Source organism: Papio anubis, chromosome 6 (genome assembly GCF_008728515.1).
Source record: "Papio anubis isolate 15944 chromosome 6, Panubis1.0, whole genome shotgun sequence".
In the NCBI taxonomy this organism is placed as follows: Eukaryota; Metazoa; Chordata; class Mammalia; order Primates; family Cercopithecidae; genus Papio; species Papio anubis.
Window position 1 is genome coordinate 7,073,676 of NC_044981.1, and position 18,594 is coordinate 7,092,269.

Below are 18,594 nucleotides of genomic sequence, written 5' to 3' on the forward strand. Positions count from 1 at the left end.
CAGAAAGAACTAGAAGTATGATAAATGAGTAAGAACGGGAATTTTTTTCCCACTGTTTCTAGGATGTTCATGTTTTGTAGAATCCATATTCTTAATTCCTTCTGAGAGTGAGAAAATGTGGAGCATACCTAATTCTCAGACCCAATTCCATAGATTAGAAAAAAGTTTTGGCCAGGCACGGTGGCTGATGCCTGTAATCCCAGCACTTGGGGAAACCGAGGCAGGTGGATCACCTGAGGTTGAGAGTTCAAGACCAGCCCGGCCAACATGGCAAAACCCTGTCTCTACTAAAAATACAAAAATTAGCCGGGCATGGTAGCACACACCTGTAGTCCCAGCTACTTGGGAGGTTGAGGCAGGAGAATCGCTTGAACCCGGAAGGCGGAGGTTGCAGTGAGCCACAATCGTGCCACTGCACTCCACCCCGGGCAACAGAGTGAGACTCCATTAAAAAAAAAAAAAAAAGTTCCTATTGCTCAGAATGAGACTTGTTTGTCTTTGAAGAGGAGTGAGAGAGAAGGTGGCTGTGAGTTAGACATCATCATGCCTTCATTCCACCTGTCTGGTTTATGGCGCCATTTGTTTTTATAGTCTTCAGGGTCACTTTTATTTTCATCATCTCTCATAAGCAACCACCAGAGTGTTTCCTTTCTGTGCCTTGGGGTTAATCGTTCTTTTGGTCAGACTTTTATATAGCATAGTGGTTTAGGGCATGGACTGTGGAGCAGCTGACCTGGGTTTTAATGCTATGCCTACCACTTAATAGTTCTCTGACTTGAGGCAGGTTACTCGCCTCTGTGTACCCCAGTTTCCTCGTTCAGAAAATGGGATCCGTAATAATGCTTGTCTATTAGTGGTTGTGAAAAAACCCTGATGGTTCTGTGTAGAGTTGAGCACATGGTAAGTGCTCAATAATTGGTGTTATTTGCAAGGAGCAGAAACTCATTCAAATGAATGCAAGTAAAAAGAGAGGTCTATTGAAAGATGCCCGAGGATAGGAAATGACCCAGAGCCTAGACAGAGTATCCAGCCCTAGGGACAGTGCCCTCCATCCCATTGGGTTAGCGCTGACATCTTCCACACTGCTTTCTCCTGACTGGAGCTTGCCCAGCTGCAAGCCTCCTTGTGTTCAGCTCTACCTCTCCATGAACTTTCGATTCAAGTGCTCATAATCACCCAACTTAGTAACTTAGCCATCCTCAAACCTGGGCACATGTCACCACCATCTGGGGAGCTTGTGAGACAAACAGATTTCTGGGGTTTCTACTCCCCCCAACCCCAGTCTGCCAATGACTCTGATGTGGCATGTCCAGAATCTGGTTAAATGCATAGAAAAAGCCCCCCAGGTGATTCTGCTGATCTTGAGAAATCTCTTGAGCACCGCAACTCCAAATTACTGGGAGAGGCATCCAAGCCTAGGTCCAGTTAGTTTTGGGTATGTAGACAGGAACCCGTGGTGCTTAGGGACTGTGAGGGTGAGGAGGCAATGATGCACACAGCCTAGAACTCTGCATGAATTATTTGGAAAGAGGATCTGTAGCATAGGGTTAGTGAACGACATTGGCTTTTTCTTAAAAAGGCAAAACATACTGCTTGACCTGTGCATTCTGAGGGAACATAAAAGGAGCGCCCTCAGCAAGTAGTGAACTGGTTCTTTTGTCACCTTCTGTGGAAGTCTTCAATTTGGGTTGGCATTCCTATCAAAGTTGTCGTGATGAGGACAGCAATTTTCTGTGTGATGTTTTTGTTGATTATTTATGGGCAGCATTAAGCAGGTGCTAGCAGTGGGCAGAGGAATCACAGCATGCCCACTGGGTGCACAGCTAGGCACTGAGGGCTTCCCTCTCGGTAAGGTGGGCTCTTCTGTTGAGAACCTTATTATCTCTCATGTGTTCTTGGAGACCTTGAAACCTGTTGGAAGATAGCCCAGGTTGGGCTTGGGGATAAATGTTCTTCTTTTCTAGCTCTTCCGTGAGTCAGTGCTTAATTTTTTACCATCACGGATGATGAAGTGGTGTCTGTGTAATTAGAATGCCAGTATTTATTGAGTACTTACTACGATCCCAGCACTCTTCTAGTGTTTGGTGTGTGTTACTTTAACCTGCATCACAGCATGGTGTGGTACTGTTTTTCCCATCTTTCAAATGAGGAAACTGAGGCAGACAGAGCAGTGACTTGCACAAGCTCATACCTGGGCAGGTTCTGGAGCCCATGCTCTCAGCTACATAGACACAAGTGCTTATTACAGAAAGAAAAGGCACTCATTGACTGATTTGAAATTTATCTTCCCTTTTAATCTTTCTTTTTAGGAAACGAAAGAGGAGAAGTCTTCCTATAACTGCCCCCTGTGTGAGAAGATTTGCACTACCCAGCACCAGCTGACCATGCACATTCGCCAGGTAGACTCCCGCTGTTCTTTTTTTTTTTTTTAAGTCAAGTGCAGTAGTGAGAAGAGGGGAAAGAGTAGAACAAGGAGTTAAACACTCACTGTGGGCAGTCAGTTGAGGTAACTCACGACCTTCGGACCAGCCTATTTTTGATTTAAATTATTCTTCCTAAACAGAGGGCAAGGTAATTGGATTTTAATGGATGAGTTGTAGCTGTGCCTAATTTAAATTTAGTATTTTAAATAATTTTGGGAGGTGGTTATGAAATGACTTTTATATGTGCATATTCCTGTGACAAAGTCCTAGGTCAATGCAGAATTCCCTTTTGGTTAGGTGCAGTGGCCCACTCTTGTAATCACAACATTTTGGGAGGCCCAGATGGGCGGATCACTTGAGGTCAGGCGTTTGAGACCAGCCTGGCCAACATGGTCCAGACCAACCTGACCAACCTGTCTCTACCAAAAATGCAAAAATTAGCTGGGCATGGTGGCACACACCCGTAATCCCAGTTACTTGGGAGGCTGAGGCAGGAGAATCACTTGAAAACCTGGGAGCAGAGGTTGCAGTGACCCAAGATTGCGCCACTGCACTCCAGCCTGAGTGACAGACCAGGACTCTGTCTCATAATAAATAAATACATAAAATAAAATAAAATAGAATCACCTTTTTTTTTTTTTTTTGGTGAGACAGAGTCTTGCTCTGTCACCGAGGCTGGAGTGCAGTGGCATGATCTCGGCTCACTGCAACCTCTGCCTCCTGGGTTCAAATGATTCTCCTGCCTTAGCTTCCCAAGTAGCTGGGATTACAGGCACCCGCCACCACGCCCAGCCAATTTTTAAAAATTTTTAGTAGAGATGTCGTTTCGCCACATTGGCCAGGCTGGTCTCAAACTCCTGACCTCGTGATCTGCCTGCCTTGGCCTCCCAAAGTGCTGGGATTACAGGCGTGAGCCACAGCGCCCGGCCTAAAATCCCCTTTTAAATTTGAACAAACATCAAGTTAAAGGACCTTTCGTTGTATGTTGCTTGTCGGTATGAACCAAATCCCTTACAGCATAATGAGATCATAGCTGCAACCCTGTTCCGTAGTGTAAATGTACATCACACAGAAGGAAATCTACTCAGCTTGGGGTCTTTTTTTGCTTTTCTCCTTTATTATAAGATTTATCCTCCTTCTTCTGCTATGGCCAATTCATGACAAAATGTTGATGAGTGTAGAACAGTGAAGGATTGATGACCTAGTATAATCATGACATAGTACTGAATAACATCAGGTCACTAAAGTGACTGGGGTTTGAATAGAAATGTTCCTTTTTACCGTCTTTCAGAGGCCGAAACCGCCCTGTGCAGGTTTCAGTTCTCTTTCTCTGACGGCAGGCCTGAGTCATCAAATTTGAAGATGGGACATCAACTCTTTTAATGGGAGGACATATTTCCTTCGCTGTTGAGAGTCCTTCGGCTCATAGGAGTTAATATATGTGGTCAGTGAATCTGTATGTGATTCAAAGAAAGACCTGGGAAGGCTCTTCTGAGCCTTTCAGTAGAAATAGTTTTCAAAACAATGTGGGAATGGAGGAAGATCATACAAAATATTTGTTTGCCTGTTTTCCTGATACATTGTACCCCTTCAAGAAGATATTTAAAATGAAAGAGAAACACATAGCCAAGAAAGTTCATTGGTTTTTTAATAAAGCTCTGGATCTGCATTTCCTAAGAGCTGAGCTTTTGATGCACTCTGTAAGTGACCGCTGTGATCATTGCTTTCTGCAGCACAACACAGACACTGGAGGAGCCGACCACTCATGCAGCATCTGCGGGAAGTCACTGAGCTCGGCCAGCTCCCTTGATCGCCACATGCTGGTGCACTCTGGCGAGAGGCCTTACAAGTGCACTGTGTGTGGCCAATCATTTACCACCAATGGGAACATGCACAGGTGGGTGAGGGTGCCCTTTGCTTGGGGGGTTGGCTGGTACCTGGAGGTTGGCAGGCAGGACAGTGGCCTCTGAGCCTTCAGAAGACTTGCCTAAAGATACAGAGAGTTCTGGAACTGTGTCCGTTGTATGGAAAAACCAGAGATGCACACTATCTCTGGGGTATTAGAGGTGTCGGATCATGGGAAACGGAAGTACCTTGGCAAGGTCTGTGGCCCTTCAGAGTTCTTCAGTATAAAACACAGTCATTTCCCCTCTGCCAGCTGGAGTTTGTTTGGGTGCAGATTATCACATGTAAAAGAAGAGCCCTCCAAGAGTAACATCCATGTAACCCTGCCATTTAAAAAATATTTGCATATGCCTACCAGATTCCTCATAGACGTTTTCACTGCAAAAATCAAAAAGTCTGGGACCTTTTAATAAATAGTGAAGTGGCCTGGTCCTGGAGCTTCAGGATAAGATAGGATAAAATTAAGAAAAAGAAAGTCTGATGAACGTCAGGACATTACTTCCTGAGAGAGAAAGATGCTCACTCAGGTGGGAGACAGTAGAGTGGTGGACATATTAAAATTGGGGTGAACCTATGGAAAATAGTTTATAGGCTGATCATACATGTTTTGAGGGATTTACTCTTCCATATTCCTGTCTAGTCCTTATTCTGCTTTCTTTTAAAAAAGTTGAGTCACGTTTGTTACATGTTTATTTCAAAAGAAAACTTTATATAATTACTATAAAATGGATATGCTAGTTATATTTGGTTATATAAACACTAAAATGAGATGGGCCAGTTTATTATACATACACATGGGACATACTGATACAGCAGTTAAGTTTCTTGATTTGGAAACTAGGCACCTGAATTCAGGTCTCAGCTGCTACTTGTAAATTTTCTGTCCTCAAGCAAGTTACTTAACCTCTTTGTACTCCAGTTTCTCATCTTTAAAAAAAGATTTTTTTGTTTGATTATTTTCTTTCATGCTATTTTGACCCCCCAAAAATGAGATTTTTAATCATATCTACTTCATTGGATAAGGATGAGGATTAGGTGATAATTAGTTTAGCGTACAGTTCCTGGCACAAACTAAGCACTCGATGTTATTTATTATTATTTGCATTTCTAAGTAATGCTGCAATAATTTAAAGCCTGTGTCTATCTCAGTCTAAACTCTTAGAAGTGAGGTAGAGTATGACTTCATGAAAAGTAGGAATATATTAAGAATTTACAAAGTGTTTTGCTTTTTTGTTTTCTCATAAATTTCAGTCCTGATGGGTTATTCTCTTTGCCCCTCCTCTCTTAGGAGTGTTTTCGGGTATAAAGGAATTAAATAGTGTCACTATTTTACAATACAATATTTTGCATTTTAGCTTTTTATTTTTTTTACCACCGTGTTGGCCTCTTGGTATCATTTATTTTTGCTTTGTGTTTAGGTCTGCTCGTTCTACACCCCACACGCCCAAAAAGTGCTTTGTTCTTTACATATTTGCCCTTCTCAGAATCTGGTCTTAGAGGTATTGCCTGTTCCCCTCTTGGGGATTCCTTCACTTTTTCCTACTGAGCCCCTGCTCAGTGGAACTCCCCATGGGCCAGCTCCAAGTTGGCAGGGGCAGTGGGCACACTGATGAAGAGGACCCTCCTAGTGGCGTTTTGGCCCTAACCACTGACCGCTGTGATCCTCCATGAGACATCTCTTGATAGTAGGCCCAAGCACTCCTGATTCGGAAAATTTCCATTTTGAGACATGATTGAAATAAACACAGCTATAAAAGGCATAGTTATTGTCTTCTACAATAACCTGTGTGGCAGTGTGTTTTACAAATAAATAATCATTGCTGAAGCTATGGTGCTCTGGGTGTCATATCTGTATTACATGAATACATATCTGTATTCACTTTTCATTTGTTTTTTTTTTACATCTTATGGTATAATTCATACATCATACGTTATACCATGTAAAGCGTGTACTTCAGTGGGCTTCAGATTCTTTTTTATTGTTAAATAATAGTTCATTGTAGAAATATGATACCACATTTTAGTTATCCCTTCATCAGCTGATGGACATTTAAGTTGTTTCAACTTTTTGGTTATTATGAACAAAGCTGCTGTTGACATTGTACAACATTTGGTGTGGGCCTATGTTTTTGTTTTTCTTCGTAGACACTTAGGAATGGAATTGCTGGGTCATATGGTAAATCCATGTTTAAGTCGAGGAATTGCTAAACTGTTGTTAAAAGTTCCAATTTGGGGGTATTGCCATTATAACAATAGTAACTTGATCCATGAACTTGGGATGTTTTCCCATTTGTTAAGTCTTAATTTCTTTCAGCGTCTCACAGTTTTCAGAGTACAAGTTAAATTTATTTATATTGGTTAAATTTATTTCTAAGTATTTTATTATTTTTGATACTACTATAAGTAGTTTTCCAATTTAATTTTTTAATTGTTCATGGCTAGTGTATTGATACACAGTTAAAATTTATATATTGATTTTGTTCCCTCCAACCTTACTGACCTCATTTATTCATTCTAGTAGTTACTTAGTGGATTCCTTAGGTTATTCTATATCATGTCTGTATTCATTTTCTCGCCTACTTGCCCTGGCTACAACCTGCAAAACAATGTCGAATAGAAGTAAAGAGAATGAACATTCTTTTCTTGTTTGTGATCTTAAGGAGAAGGCATCCAGTCTTTCCCCATTAAATATGATATTAGTTGTGGGTTTTTAAAATAAATGTTCCTTACCAGTTTGAGAAAGTTTCTTTCCCTAGTTTTTTTAGTGTTTTTATCATGAAAAAGTATTGGATTGTGTCAGATGATTTTTTTTTTTTTTTGCATCTATAGTTGGGTTGTTTTTGTCCTTTATTCTTTTGTTGTTGTTCACTTGTTTTTTTGAGATAGAGTCTCGTTCTGTCGCCCAGGTCGGAGTGCAGTGGCGTGATCTTGGCTCACTGCAACCTGTACCTCTCAGGTTCAAGCGATTCTCCTGCCTCAGCCTCCCGGGTGGCTGGGACTACAGGCGTGCACCACTACGCCTGGCTAATTTTTGTATATTTAGTAGAGATGGGGTTTCACCATGTCAGCCAGTCTGGTCTTGAATTCCCGACCTCAGGTGATCCTCCCTCCTCGGCCTCCCAAAGTGCTGGGATTACAGGTGCGAGCCACCACGCCTGGCCCCAGATTTTGTTTCTTCTTGAGTCAGTTTCAATAGTTTGTATCTTTCTAGGAATTTTGGCGATTTCATCAAGTGATTGGTTGGCATACAATAACTCATAGTATCCTTTTGTAATCCTTTTTATTCTATAAAGTCAGTAGTAATTCCCTTTCTTTCATTCCTAACTATAATAATCTAGCTAAAACATTTGTAAATTTTATTGATCTTTTCAAAGAACCAACTTTTGGTTTCATTGATTTCCCTCTATTCTGTCCTCTATTTCATTAAATTACTGTTCTAAACATTATTATTTCCCCTTTTCTGCTTTCTTTAGGTTTAGTTTGACCTTTTTCCGGTGTTACAGCAAAGTATAAGGCTGGATTATTGACTTGAGAGCTTTTTAAATACAGGCTTTTATAACTATACATTTTCCTATAAGCATTGCTTTAGTTGTTTCCCGTAAGTTTTTGTATGTTGTGTTTTCTTTTTCATTAATCTCAGCATGTTTTCTAATTTCCCTTGTGATTTCTTCTTTGACCCACTGGTTATTTAGAAGTGTGGTGTTCAGTTTTCACAAATTTGTGACTTCTCAAATTTCTTACTAATTTCTGGTTTCATTTCATTATGGTCGGGAAAATTCATTCCATTAATTTGTTACTGATTTCTAGTTTCGTTCCATTATAGTTGGGGAACATACTTTGCATGATTTCAAACTTTGTAAATGTACTGAGGCTCGTTTTATCACCTAGCATATGGTTTATCCTGGAGAATGTTCCATCTGTTTGAGAAGAATGTGTATTCTGCCGCTGTTGGGTGGAGTGTTCTGTAGATTTGCTGTTAGGTCTAGTAGGTTTATAGCATTGTTCAAGTCTTCCATTTCCTTATTGATCTCCGTTTATTTTTATGTACTCTGCCTTGTAAGGATTGTATAATTATTATCCCATTTTGCAAATGAGGAAAGAACTGAAGTAATAGACAGTGATAAGATTTGAATAAAGGATATCTGGCTTCAGAGGCCATGCTTTTAACTACCACAGGTTGAGTACCCCATATTCAAAACGCTTGGCACCAGAAGTGTTTGGGATTTTGATTTGTTGTTGTTTTGTTTTGTTTTTTGGAATATTGGCACATATATAATGAGGTATCTTGAGGATGGGACACAGATGCAAGTCTGCACACAAAATTTATATGTTTCATATACACCTGATACACATAGCCTGAGCATAATTGTATGCAATATTTTTAATATTTGTGCATGAAGCAAAATTTTGACTGGGACCCATTACATGAGGTAAGGTGTGGAATTTTCACTTGTGGCATCATGTCAGCTCTCAAAAAGTTTTCAATATTGAAACTTTCAATGTTTCAGATTTCAGATTTTCTGATTGGGACGCATGGACTGTATGTGAGAAATAATTGATGTAGCTTTTGTGTCACTTTGCATATTAGAAAAAACACTCTTTCACTCTTTTACTCATTCTCAACACTATTCTGTGCTGTTATAGAACGTTATTTTTCAATGTTAAACTATTACTGTCATCCCACTAGCATATTCTATGTATAGTGAGCATGGGATAGTTTTGGGGGCAACCATTTTGACTGAATTTTATTACTCTGTGTTGTCTGGGTTTACTTGGATAGTCTTAGAAATTATTTTGAACTTTTTGTAACATAGCCCTGGGTACTATTCTAAGATACATTTCTCATTTATGGTCATTGTATTTTGGAGTTATTTATAAATATTTTTTTTAAAGCAGGCATTGGCTGGGCACGGTGGATCACACCTGTAATCTCAGCACTTTGGGAGGTTGAGACAAGCCAGTCACTTGAGGCCAGGAGTTTGAGACCAGCCTGGCCAACATCATAATATCATGTGTCTACTAAAAATGCCAAAAATTAGCCAGATGTGGTCATGTGTGCCTGTAGTCCCAGCTACTCAGGAGGCTGAGGCACAAGAATCGCTTGAACCCAGGAGGTGGAAGTTGCAGTGAGCTGAGATCTTGCCACTGCACTCCAGCCTGGGCAACAGAAGAAAAGCAGGCCTTGGGGATACTTGTTTGTGCTAATCTTTGGTTTTCTGGTACTGATTTTACTTATTATGAGGCACCTTGATTCAGAGGAGAGGACTAAATTGGGGCTGAGTTCTAATCTTAGTTCTGTAGAATTTTGTGGAAATCTCTTAATTTTTTGACACTTTAACAGAATGGCTTAGTATTACCTCACATTGAATTTGGACTCAGATTTAATAATGTTTGTAAAAGGTTCTGAAGGTTTACAGTGTACTATGGACATCCCCTGGGTAGAGGGAGTTTCTGAGTCTGTATTGTTAGAGTTGAAACCACCATAATGACAATCTAGGAAAGTGTTCCACTACTAGCTGTGTGATCCCAGACAAGTTACTTGACACCTCTGTGTCCGAATTATTTCATTGTAAAAGGTAGTATTAGCCGTACCTACCTCATGGGAATGCTGTGATGATCAGTAAATAACACATGCAAAGCACTTGGGTAGTGGTTGTTAAATGGTACGTATCAATAATGATTACTACTCTTTTATTGTTGTATGTGCCAGAGAGGGAAAATATATTGAGTAAACATTCTTTTTTTTTTTTTTTTTTTTTTTGAGACGGAGTCTCGCTCTGTCGCCCAGGCTGGAGTGCAGTGGCCGGATCTCAGCTCACTGCAAGCTCCGCCTCCCGGGTTTACGCCATTCTCCTGCCTCAGCCTCCCGAGCAGCTGGGACTACAGGCGCCTGCCACTACGCCCGGCTAGTTTTTTGTATTTTTTAATAGAGACGGGGTTTCACCGGGTTAGCCAGGATGGTCTCGATCTCCTGACCTCGTGATCCGCCCGTCTCGGCCTCCCAAAGTGCTGGGATTACAGGCTTGAGCCACCGCGCCCGGCCTAGTAAACATTCTTATAATGCCAGAAAATAAATTGAGTAAATTGAGAGTGATTTCTTTTAAGTTTGCTTGTTTTGGTTTTTGCTACACTAAATCTGTAATTTAAGTAACTATTTTTGAAATATTGGGGATTATCATACTACATTTATTATGTCTTTGCAGAAAGTTGCAAATAATGAGTTAAAAAAACATTTGGGTTTTGGTAAATCACATAAAAGTCATTACCATTTCATTTGTTGGCGAAACTGTACTTTTGAAAAAAATTATAAAAATGTGAGAACACTTACAAAAATGTGCCAGAGAGAGTGGAGTTAGATTTATTTGCCCCAGTGGATCTGTTCCAGAATCTGAGACTCTAGTAGTGAGCTGTGATCTCTCCCAAGCACATACCTGTGGGCCTGTGTTACATTAATCAGGGGCCAGAACTGCCCTGAGATGTGTGTGCAGGAATTAAAAAGAGTAATGCAACCCAGGTCCTGAGAAGCACGGAAGGCAATCAGTCGACTTGTGAGAGTTTAGTGCTTAAGATCAAAGTTCTTTTTCTTGTTTCCCTTCCGCTATCACTGCTTCCCAAGGTCTGTTGGCACCTGCTGGGATTGGGTAGTGCCCAGGAATTCCCTCATGGGGTCTCCAGAGCCGACACTAAGCTGAGGGATCAGGGAACCTCTGCCTCCGCTTCCCAGGGCACCCACACCCAGGTGCCTCCGTTCCATCTTGTTTATAACCTGCTCGAGGCTCTCCCTCAACTGTGCCAGTTTCGTCCGACATGGCCCTGTGCTCTGATTTTTGGCTCCTCCCCTGAGGGGCACAGATTGGGTGGGGCCTCTGCCGTGGCATGATTCTCTGTAGCATGGATTTCTGGAGTTTCGTTTCTCTGAAGGCTTGATTCCACAAGGCTGGTCTGTGCTGTGCTCCTCAACAGCACAGTTGATGACCACACAGCTTACCCTTCTCCCTCCTTCTGCTCACCCCCTGGTCTGAAGGCTGTCCACACTCACACATGGGGTGCACACCTCCGTGTGTGTGCACACTCTTCCAGATGAGCCCAGCTCTCCAGTTTTGCCTGCTTGAGGCAGATCTGGGCTCCACCCCAAAGTTGTTTTTTTTTTTTTTTTTTTTTTGCTGAAACACTCAGAGGGCCTTACAACACAGACTCTGAGGACTACATCCTTTGAAGTTTCAAGTTACTTTTAGCTGATATTGAGGTATATAGAGCAACTCACTCTATTTCCTTTGGCCTATAGTCATTTTATGAGTATTTGTTATCTGTATTTATAATGCGACTCAGTCTTTTTGTAGAGTTTCCTTTATCTTAGTTTTATAAGAGGACACTCAGAATTGTTATATTGGTCAAATAAAGTAAACTTCACAGAATGAAGGTAGCATATTAAATTATGTGTAGTCGTAGACAGTTGCTTTGTAGCACTGATAAAGCCTATAACTTCTTATACTTTTTACTAGTAAATAAATTTACTTGATCTTTTAAAAGTAATTATATTTTGGCAAGTAGGGAGATGAGAGTGATGCTAATACCAACTTATTTTGAGAAAGGTTAGGATAAAGGCCTTTTTAATTTATTACTTATATTATTTTAATTTGTTTTGAGAAAGGTTAGGGTAAAGACCTTTTTAATTTATTACTATATCTGGTATAGCTTTGTGAGCTGCCACTTCCCTGTATGCAGATTCTCATGTTTTTGAGGTTTGAAAATCCTTTGTCCCAAGCCCTTCTAACCACAGCTCAGTTGCTGAGCAGAAGAGTAGGTTGCCATCAAGTACAAAACATGTATCACGGAAACATCACCGTGGCTCCAGCTTTTAACTTCCCAGAACTCTTTATCAGTTGCTCCCACGTTGAAAATTTGGATTGAGTGGTGCTCGTCTTCCAAAACAAACTTGGGAAACTGAGCCAGAGCACGCCTCTGGGAGAGCTCAATGTAGGAAAAAGGGCATTGAGCTTTGCAATTTGCAAAGCTTGTTCCAGAAAGTGCTGGGCTGCAAAGCTGTGAAGAAATGATACTTGAAACAGAGGATTGAAATGTGCCTCATTTGGAATAAAGCCTGTCTCTAAAACTGGTATTTTCCTTTTAAAATTGCTTTGGGGAAATAGGAAATTAATTTTCACTTTGCTCTGTATTTTACAGACTGTAGACTTTTAATTCTAAAGAGAGTTGTGGAGCATGTGTTACATTTAAGGACATACTTAAGACCCTGGCAGAGGCAAGTTTTCATGACTGACTTCATTTATTCTTTGAAGAGTAGGGATGTGTTCTGATTTCAACTGTCATTAGAATGGTGAAGATGGGCCAGTACTTTGGGAGGCCAAGGTGAGTGGGTCACTTTAGGACAAGAGTTCAAGACCAGCTTGGCCAACATGGCAAAACGCCATCTCTATTTAAAAACAAAAACAAAAATTAACCAGGTGTGGTGGCACTTACCTGTAATCCCGGGTGCCCAGGAGATGGAGTTCACTTGAACTCATGAGGCGGAGGCTGCAGTGAGCCGAGATTGCGCTGCTGCACTCCAACCTGGGCAACAAAGCGAAACTTTGCCTCAAAAAGAAGGGGTAAGATGAAGAAGGGAAATCCTTGGAACATCATCTAGTTGTTGCATTGCAGGCTTTTTTCCTGCGGCCATAGGCATGATTTTTTTCTGTTGCCAAGTGTAGGAGACATAGGACCTGAGGATGCCCCTGGACATCAGGATAGGCTTCAGGAACAGAGGCTTATATGTACCTATTATGCTTGAAGAACATATTAGCTGCACAGAAATGTGACCTGCTCCATGACAAATGAGACCACGAAGGCTCTGAATTTAGCATACTACTCTCAGATGCCTAGGCTAAGCCAGCCGTTGGCACACAACTGCACTTGGGTATCTGGAACAGGTGGCCAGTATTAAATGAGAGAAGGAGCAGAGGTAGCACAGTGTCTCTGAAAGCAGGGGACAGTCATTTCTTTACCCTCGGTGCCCAGGAAGAGGAAGGGTCCTGTGAACTTCCATCATGGTCATATCAAGTTTCTGAGGACACCCTGTAGCTTGTTCTGGCACATGTTGCTTCTCAAGGGTGGAGGTGACCACTCAAAGGTTCAGTCAGTCCCATCTTAAAATTAATCTCGTAATCACAAGGTCCCTGTCCCTCTTGACATATTCTTCTGCAGGAAGGAAGGTATCAGGACAGTTCACATGGAAATAAATTATATATTTATTTGTAGGATAAAACTCTGTGGGTCACCCTGCCCCGGACTGTGTGAACGTTTTGTTTCCCTTGAAATACTTCTATGGAAAAGAAAAACTTAAAAGCATTTCAGTTGTCTACATCCAAGGGGGGAAGACAAATCAAAAGCAAATGTCCTTCAGGGATGCTCAGAGATCTTAACACATTTAACTCCGCTTAGAAGGACATAAATGTTCTGTACAAAGACTGTTGAGGGGTTTGTGTAAATGTGATTTTAATGGGATATTCGTAGTCAGCATAGCTGTATGAACTGTATATATCTCCTGATACATGTTAGGCATTTAGTGAATATTTGGTACTGTAGTTTCATCGTGATAATACTTGGGTATCAAAGCAGTTTTCAGCATATGTTAGTACTCTGAACACTAAAATAGACATACTTCTGGTATAATTTAGAAAGCTTTTCTTTAAGAACGGCTGAAACTTCTCTTTTAACCAGATAAAACAAAATATATGTAAGTGTAATATCCCATTCCATGATCATTCCACTTAATATGCTTTTCCCTCTCTTGAGAGTGCACCTTGGTAAGAGGCCCATAATCTTCCCTCCAGAGTGGAGATTTTCCATTAGATAAGACATGGAGAAAAAGAGCGGATATGTACAAATCTGTTTATTACAGCAGAATGTCTGAGCTACCAGTTCCCCCCAGAAGCATTATTAAGCTTTCACCACATAAGCTTACTGATTGATTAAATAAATTTAGCCTTTCTTTACATGTCGTTGGCTGGATGTGAAACCTGTGTGCTTTTATTTTTACTTCAGTAGTGGTTTAAAGAAGGGTGACATCTTCTGTGGTGCTTCTGAGCCCTGATAGCTCTGCCTAACTTTTCTGGCCAGGGCTGATAAAGGATACTCCCTGGAGTGGTCAAGAACCTCAATTTCTTCATCTTTAGTGGGGGTAATGTTTACTCACAAAATCTGTTAGAAGAATTAAGTGCTGTAACATACTCAAGCCTCTGGCTCATGTTAGGTGCACAACAAATTGTAGTTCAAGGCCTTCCTTTCTCTTCTCTCTTAAGATATTTAACCCAGCAGCTCCTTATACCTACTTGTTCAGCAGATGGATTTACTAAAGTGAGAAAATACACTCCCAGCTTCTTAACAATTGGGGCAACATAGGCTGCATTCTAAGAACCCAAGAGCCTGGTAACAATGCTGTGCAACAGTAGCTGTGTGTCATGCTGAATTTCCGTGGCCAAGTTGTGCAAATCCTTATTATTACCTGAACACTTGCCTTTTTTTTGTTTGATTGCTTGTTCTATGATGTTTACATATGTATGTGTGTATGTGTGTGTGTGCTTGGGTTTTTGTGTGTGTGGTTTTTTGTTTTGAGACAGGGTCTCACTCTGTCTCCCAGACTAGAGTACAGTGGCGCCATCATAGCTCACTGCAGCCTCAACCTCCCAGGCTCAAGCGATCCTCCCACCTTACCCTCCCGAGTAGCTGGGACTACAGGCACACTCCACCATGCCTGGCCTGTTTTTATACTTTTTTAGTGTGGATTTGCATTAATACTATTAGATGAGATTCTGTGGTTCTTTCCAGAATTTTTACTTTGCATTTTAGAAACCTGAATAGTTGAAAGCTACCACTATCCTCTGAGAAAAAAGGTAGGCAAGTGGAATTTGTCACTGAATTTTATTCTTCAAATAAGATAAAAAGTGTAAGAAAGTTATCAAAGCCAAAAGTTGGCCAATTTTAATTGACAGTCTCTCGTATAGCCTGTTTTTTGTTTGCTAGACTTGACCTTCCTCAAAACATTTTCCCTTTTACTTTGTGTTTTTTTCTTTTCTAATACCCTTTAACAATCAGCACAACTTATTTTTTATATATATGTGTATATGTGTGTGTGTATATGTGTTTATTTATATATATGTATTTTTTAATTTTTTGAGATGGGGTTTTGCTCTTGTTGCCCAGGCTGGGATGCCGTGGCGCAATCTCCGCCTCCCGTGTTCAAGCAATTCTCCTGCCTCAGCCTCCTGAGTAGCTGGTATTACAGGCATGTGCCACCATACCCAATTAATTTTGTATTTTTAGTAGAGATGGGGTTTCACCATGTTGGCCAGGCTGGTCTCAAACTCCTGACCTCAGGTGATCCACCCACCTCAGCCTCCCAAAGTGCTGGGATTACAGGCGTGAGCCACCATGCCTGGCTTACTTTGTATTTTTGAAGAAATATTTGAGAAACCTCCTTGTAGCTGATGCTTACTTTTGATTTAGAATTTCTCTCTGAATTGAACTGACCAAGTTCAAGTTCAGTTATGCCAACGAGCATAACAATCATAAAACTGTCCAAGTGGACACTGTCCCCTCAGTGGACATGTTAAGCAACAATCAAGTCTTTTTCATCCTATCACTCGTTCTCAAATTTATGATCTGGTTCATAATTAGTTTTTTATCATTTGGTCAACTGGATGCTAATATTTATAACTTAAGTTTTCTTCTGTTTTAGCAGAGTTGGTGTTCATTAGTTTGTTTTTTGGAAACTAAGGAAATGCAAAATAAATTTTATCTTTAATGCAGGCAGTACAGTATTTTTGACATATCTTGTTATTTCAGCAGCTCAGTCTTACCAGGTAAAACTGGTGGATGGCAGCAGAATCTGGAACATCATGCTTGCCCACACTTGAACAGCAAGCAGGGGTGAGAGTGAGAAATTAGGTTAGGGAAGGTAAGGGATGGACTTGCTGGGGGTAGGATGAGGAGCAGGGAGCTGGCCTCTGCTCTGGAATGCAGCGTGCCCTGGTGTCCTCTCCGACCATGCCCCTCGTCTGATGCGCTGAGGACTTTGAACAGGTCCTGAGTGTGTGTCCAGTTTAGTTTCATAACACGAAAGTGGCAAAGTCAAGTGGGAGCCTGACTTCCAGCATTAGATCACAAAATGAAACCTGCAGGGAGCTGGCAGCAGTTCCACCGTAGCAGTTCACAGGGTTTTATACCTTACATTTTTCCGCCTTTGTTTAAATATCCAACCTGTCCGACCTGTTCGGGCTGAACAAGCTGGTGCTAGCAAACCCCGAAGCGTGCCCACTCACTGTCAACCTTTTTCTGATGTGTTAAGGAAGGTGATTAGTGGCAACATTGCCCCCTCAGCGCCCATCCCACCTTCCCCACTGAAACATGAACAAGAAGCATTGAAGTCTTAGCCTGTGTATTCATGATACGGATTCTCATCTCACCTTTGGCACGTTTGTGTGCCTGTGGGCCGTCCTCAGCTTCTCTTGGGGCTCTGGGATGCTTAATGGAAAGGTTGTTGGCCTTCAGTGGAGAAAGATTTTGTATTTCCTTAAACCAGAGATTCAGTTGCATAATGGGTTCATTGGTCCTGCGGTGTCAGCACTTAATTCTTCCTCTTCATGCTTATATAACCCAGCTTGCTCAAGAGGACTGCTGTTCCAAGTTTATGGGTGGGAAAACTGAGGTCTGCGATGCTGCAGGTTCTTTCAGGGCTCTCCTCTCTGGTTTCTGTTAGTAGACGGTATATTGTTGCTCCCTCGACATCTCTGGAGAACAGGGGCCATGTGTGCACTGTGTCCATCCGTTTTAGATAAAAGTGGCTATAAACGGCCTTGGTCATACAGAAGGACTCTGTCACCTGGTTGGTCTTGGGAGGTGACATTTCTCTTTGGATTCATTTATATTCATCATTCTCTCTCCAATCTTGGTTCCCGTTTCCTTGCCAGCAGTTTCTCAGTGGCCCCTAAGCAATATAACACAACATCTCCAGAGTGGGTGGCTCTCCTTTTTCACTAGGCTTCTTCCTGCACTCGCCCACTGCACCTTCCACTTTCCTCATGGGCGCGTGGCCGACCATCTGGGATGGCCCCGCCCGTGCATTTCTTGTTCCTCTTTTGGAACTGGCTGAGGAGTGGCAGTGACTTCGCACTGCCCTGTCATGAAGATAGTCATCTCTTCCTCCTGCACAGAGTGAGTGACTAGGTCCCGCCTTCTTGAAGACACCTCAAGCGGTCTCCCTTCAAGCTGAAGTGGGAAATGGCCCCTGTGACTTCAGCACTTCCCTCCTCCTACGAAGCTTAGGTGTGGGGTTGGCGTATATGATTTTAGCCGTTGCCCTGGGAAGCTGGTCTCTGTGGTGGCTGGCGATGGCTTCGCTCAGAGGGGACAGCTCTGGGCTCTTGAGGTCACTTTGGGAATGATGACTTAAGTTGGGGCACCATCACCTCACACTGTAATATGAGGATATTCAGCGTCCCTGCTGGGAGAGGCCAGCCATGGGTGTGGGATTTGGACCCCAGGCTGCATGTAAATGTTGAGGAAACCGAGGGAGGTTAGCCTGGGGAAGAAGAAGAGGCCATGACAACACAGCGGCTGCCCTGAGGTATCTAAGGCCTGTCCATGGGAAATGGGAGCCTTCCACTGATGTCTCTGGACTCATCCAGGAAGGGCCTAGCCGGCCGATTGCAGCTCCGTGTTAATGAGAGTTCTCTTTGGGTGAGAGAAACATCAGTTCATCCAACTTCTGAGGTCTTTTGTTTGTTTTTAAGAATGTCTGATTTTGTATGAAAATATGTACTGTGTATTTTTGTGGATTTTGTAAATAGGTATGGGGACCAAATAACATGAACATTTATTTTAGCATAAATAAGCAGGCAAGGGAAAAAGACAAGCACAAGCAGATGTAGGGTGTTACTGATTCAAGGGCAGGGCAGTTCGGAATCATGTCTAGAGTAAAAGATTTTTAAAAGGTTGGTGCTGGTTAATGTGGACTGACTGCCAACACGCCCTACCCGCTACTGGATCTGAAAGTTGAGAGGAGGAAGGAGCTGTAGAGGTAGCAGAGAAGGGGCCTCAGTTTTCTAAGTAGACAGTCATTAGCAAGAGAATGTCATCCCTTGGTGCTGGGCTCAGGAGTTCGAGGCTGCACTGAGCTTGGATCGCACCACTGCACTCTAGCCTGGGTGGTGCAGCAAGATTCTGTTTCCAGAAAGAAAAGAATATATATTCTTCAGGCATTATCATTCTA

The 18,594-nt window shown here is 41.9% G+C and overlaps 1 protein-coding gene across 14 annotated transcripts in view; it reads left to right on the forward strand.

Moving 5' to 3' along the window:
• RREB1 (ras responsive element binding protein 1) overlaps positions 1 to 18,594 on the forward strand; it is a 198,518-nt gene that overhangs the window by 131,839 nt on the left and 48,085 nt on the right. For all 14 annotated transcript variants that reach the window (XM_017957547.3, XM_003897013.4, XM_009204405.4 and 11 more), the window contains 2 exons: positions 2,310 to 2,399; positions 4,157 to 4,320. In XM_017957547.3, the coding sequence (XP_017813036.2) occupies positions 2,310 to 2,399; positions 4,157 to 4,320 (254 nt within the window). The remainder of the gene's footprint in view (positions 1 to 2,309; positions 2,400 to 4,156; positions 4,321 to 18,594) is intronic.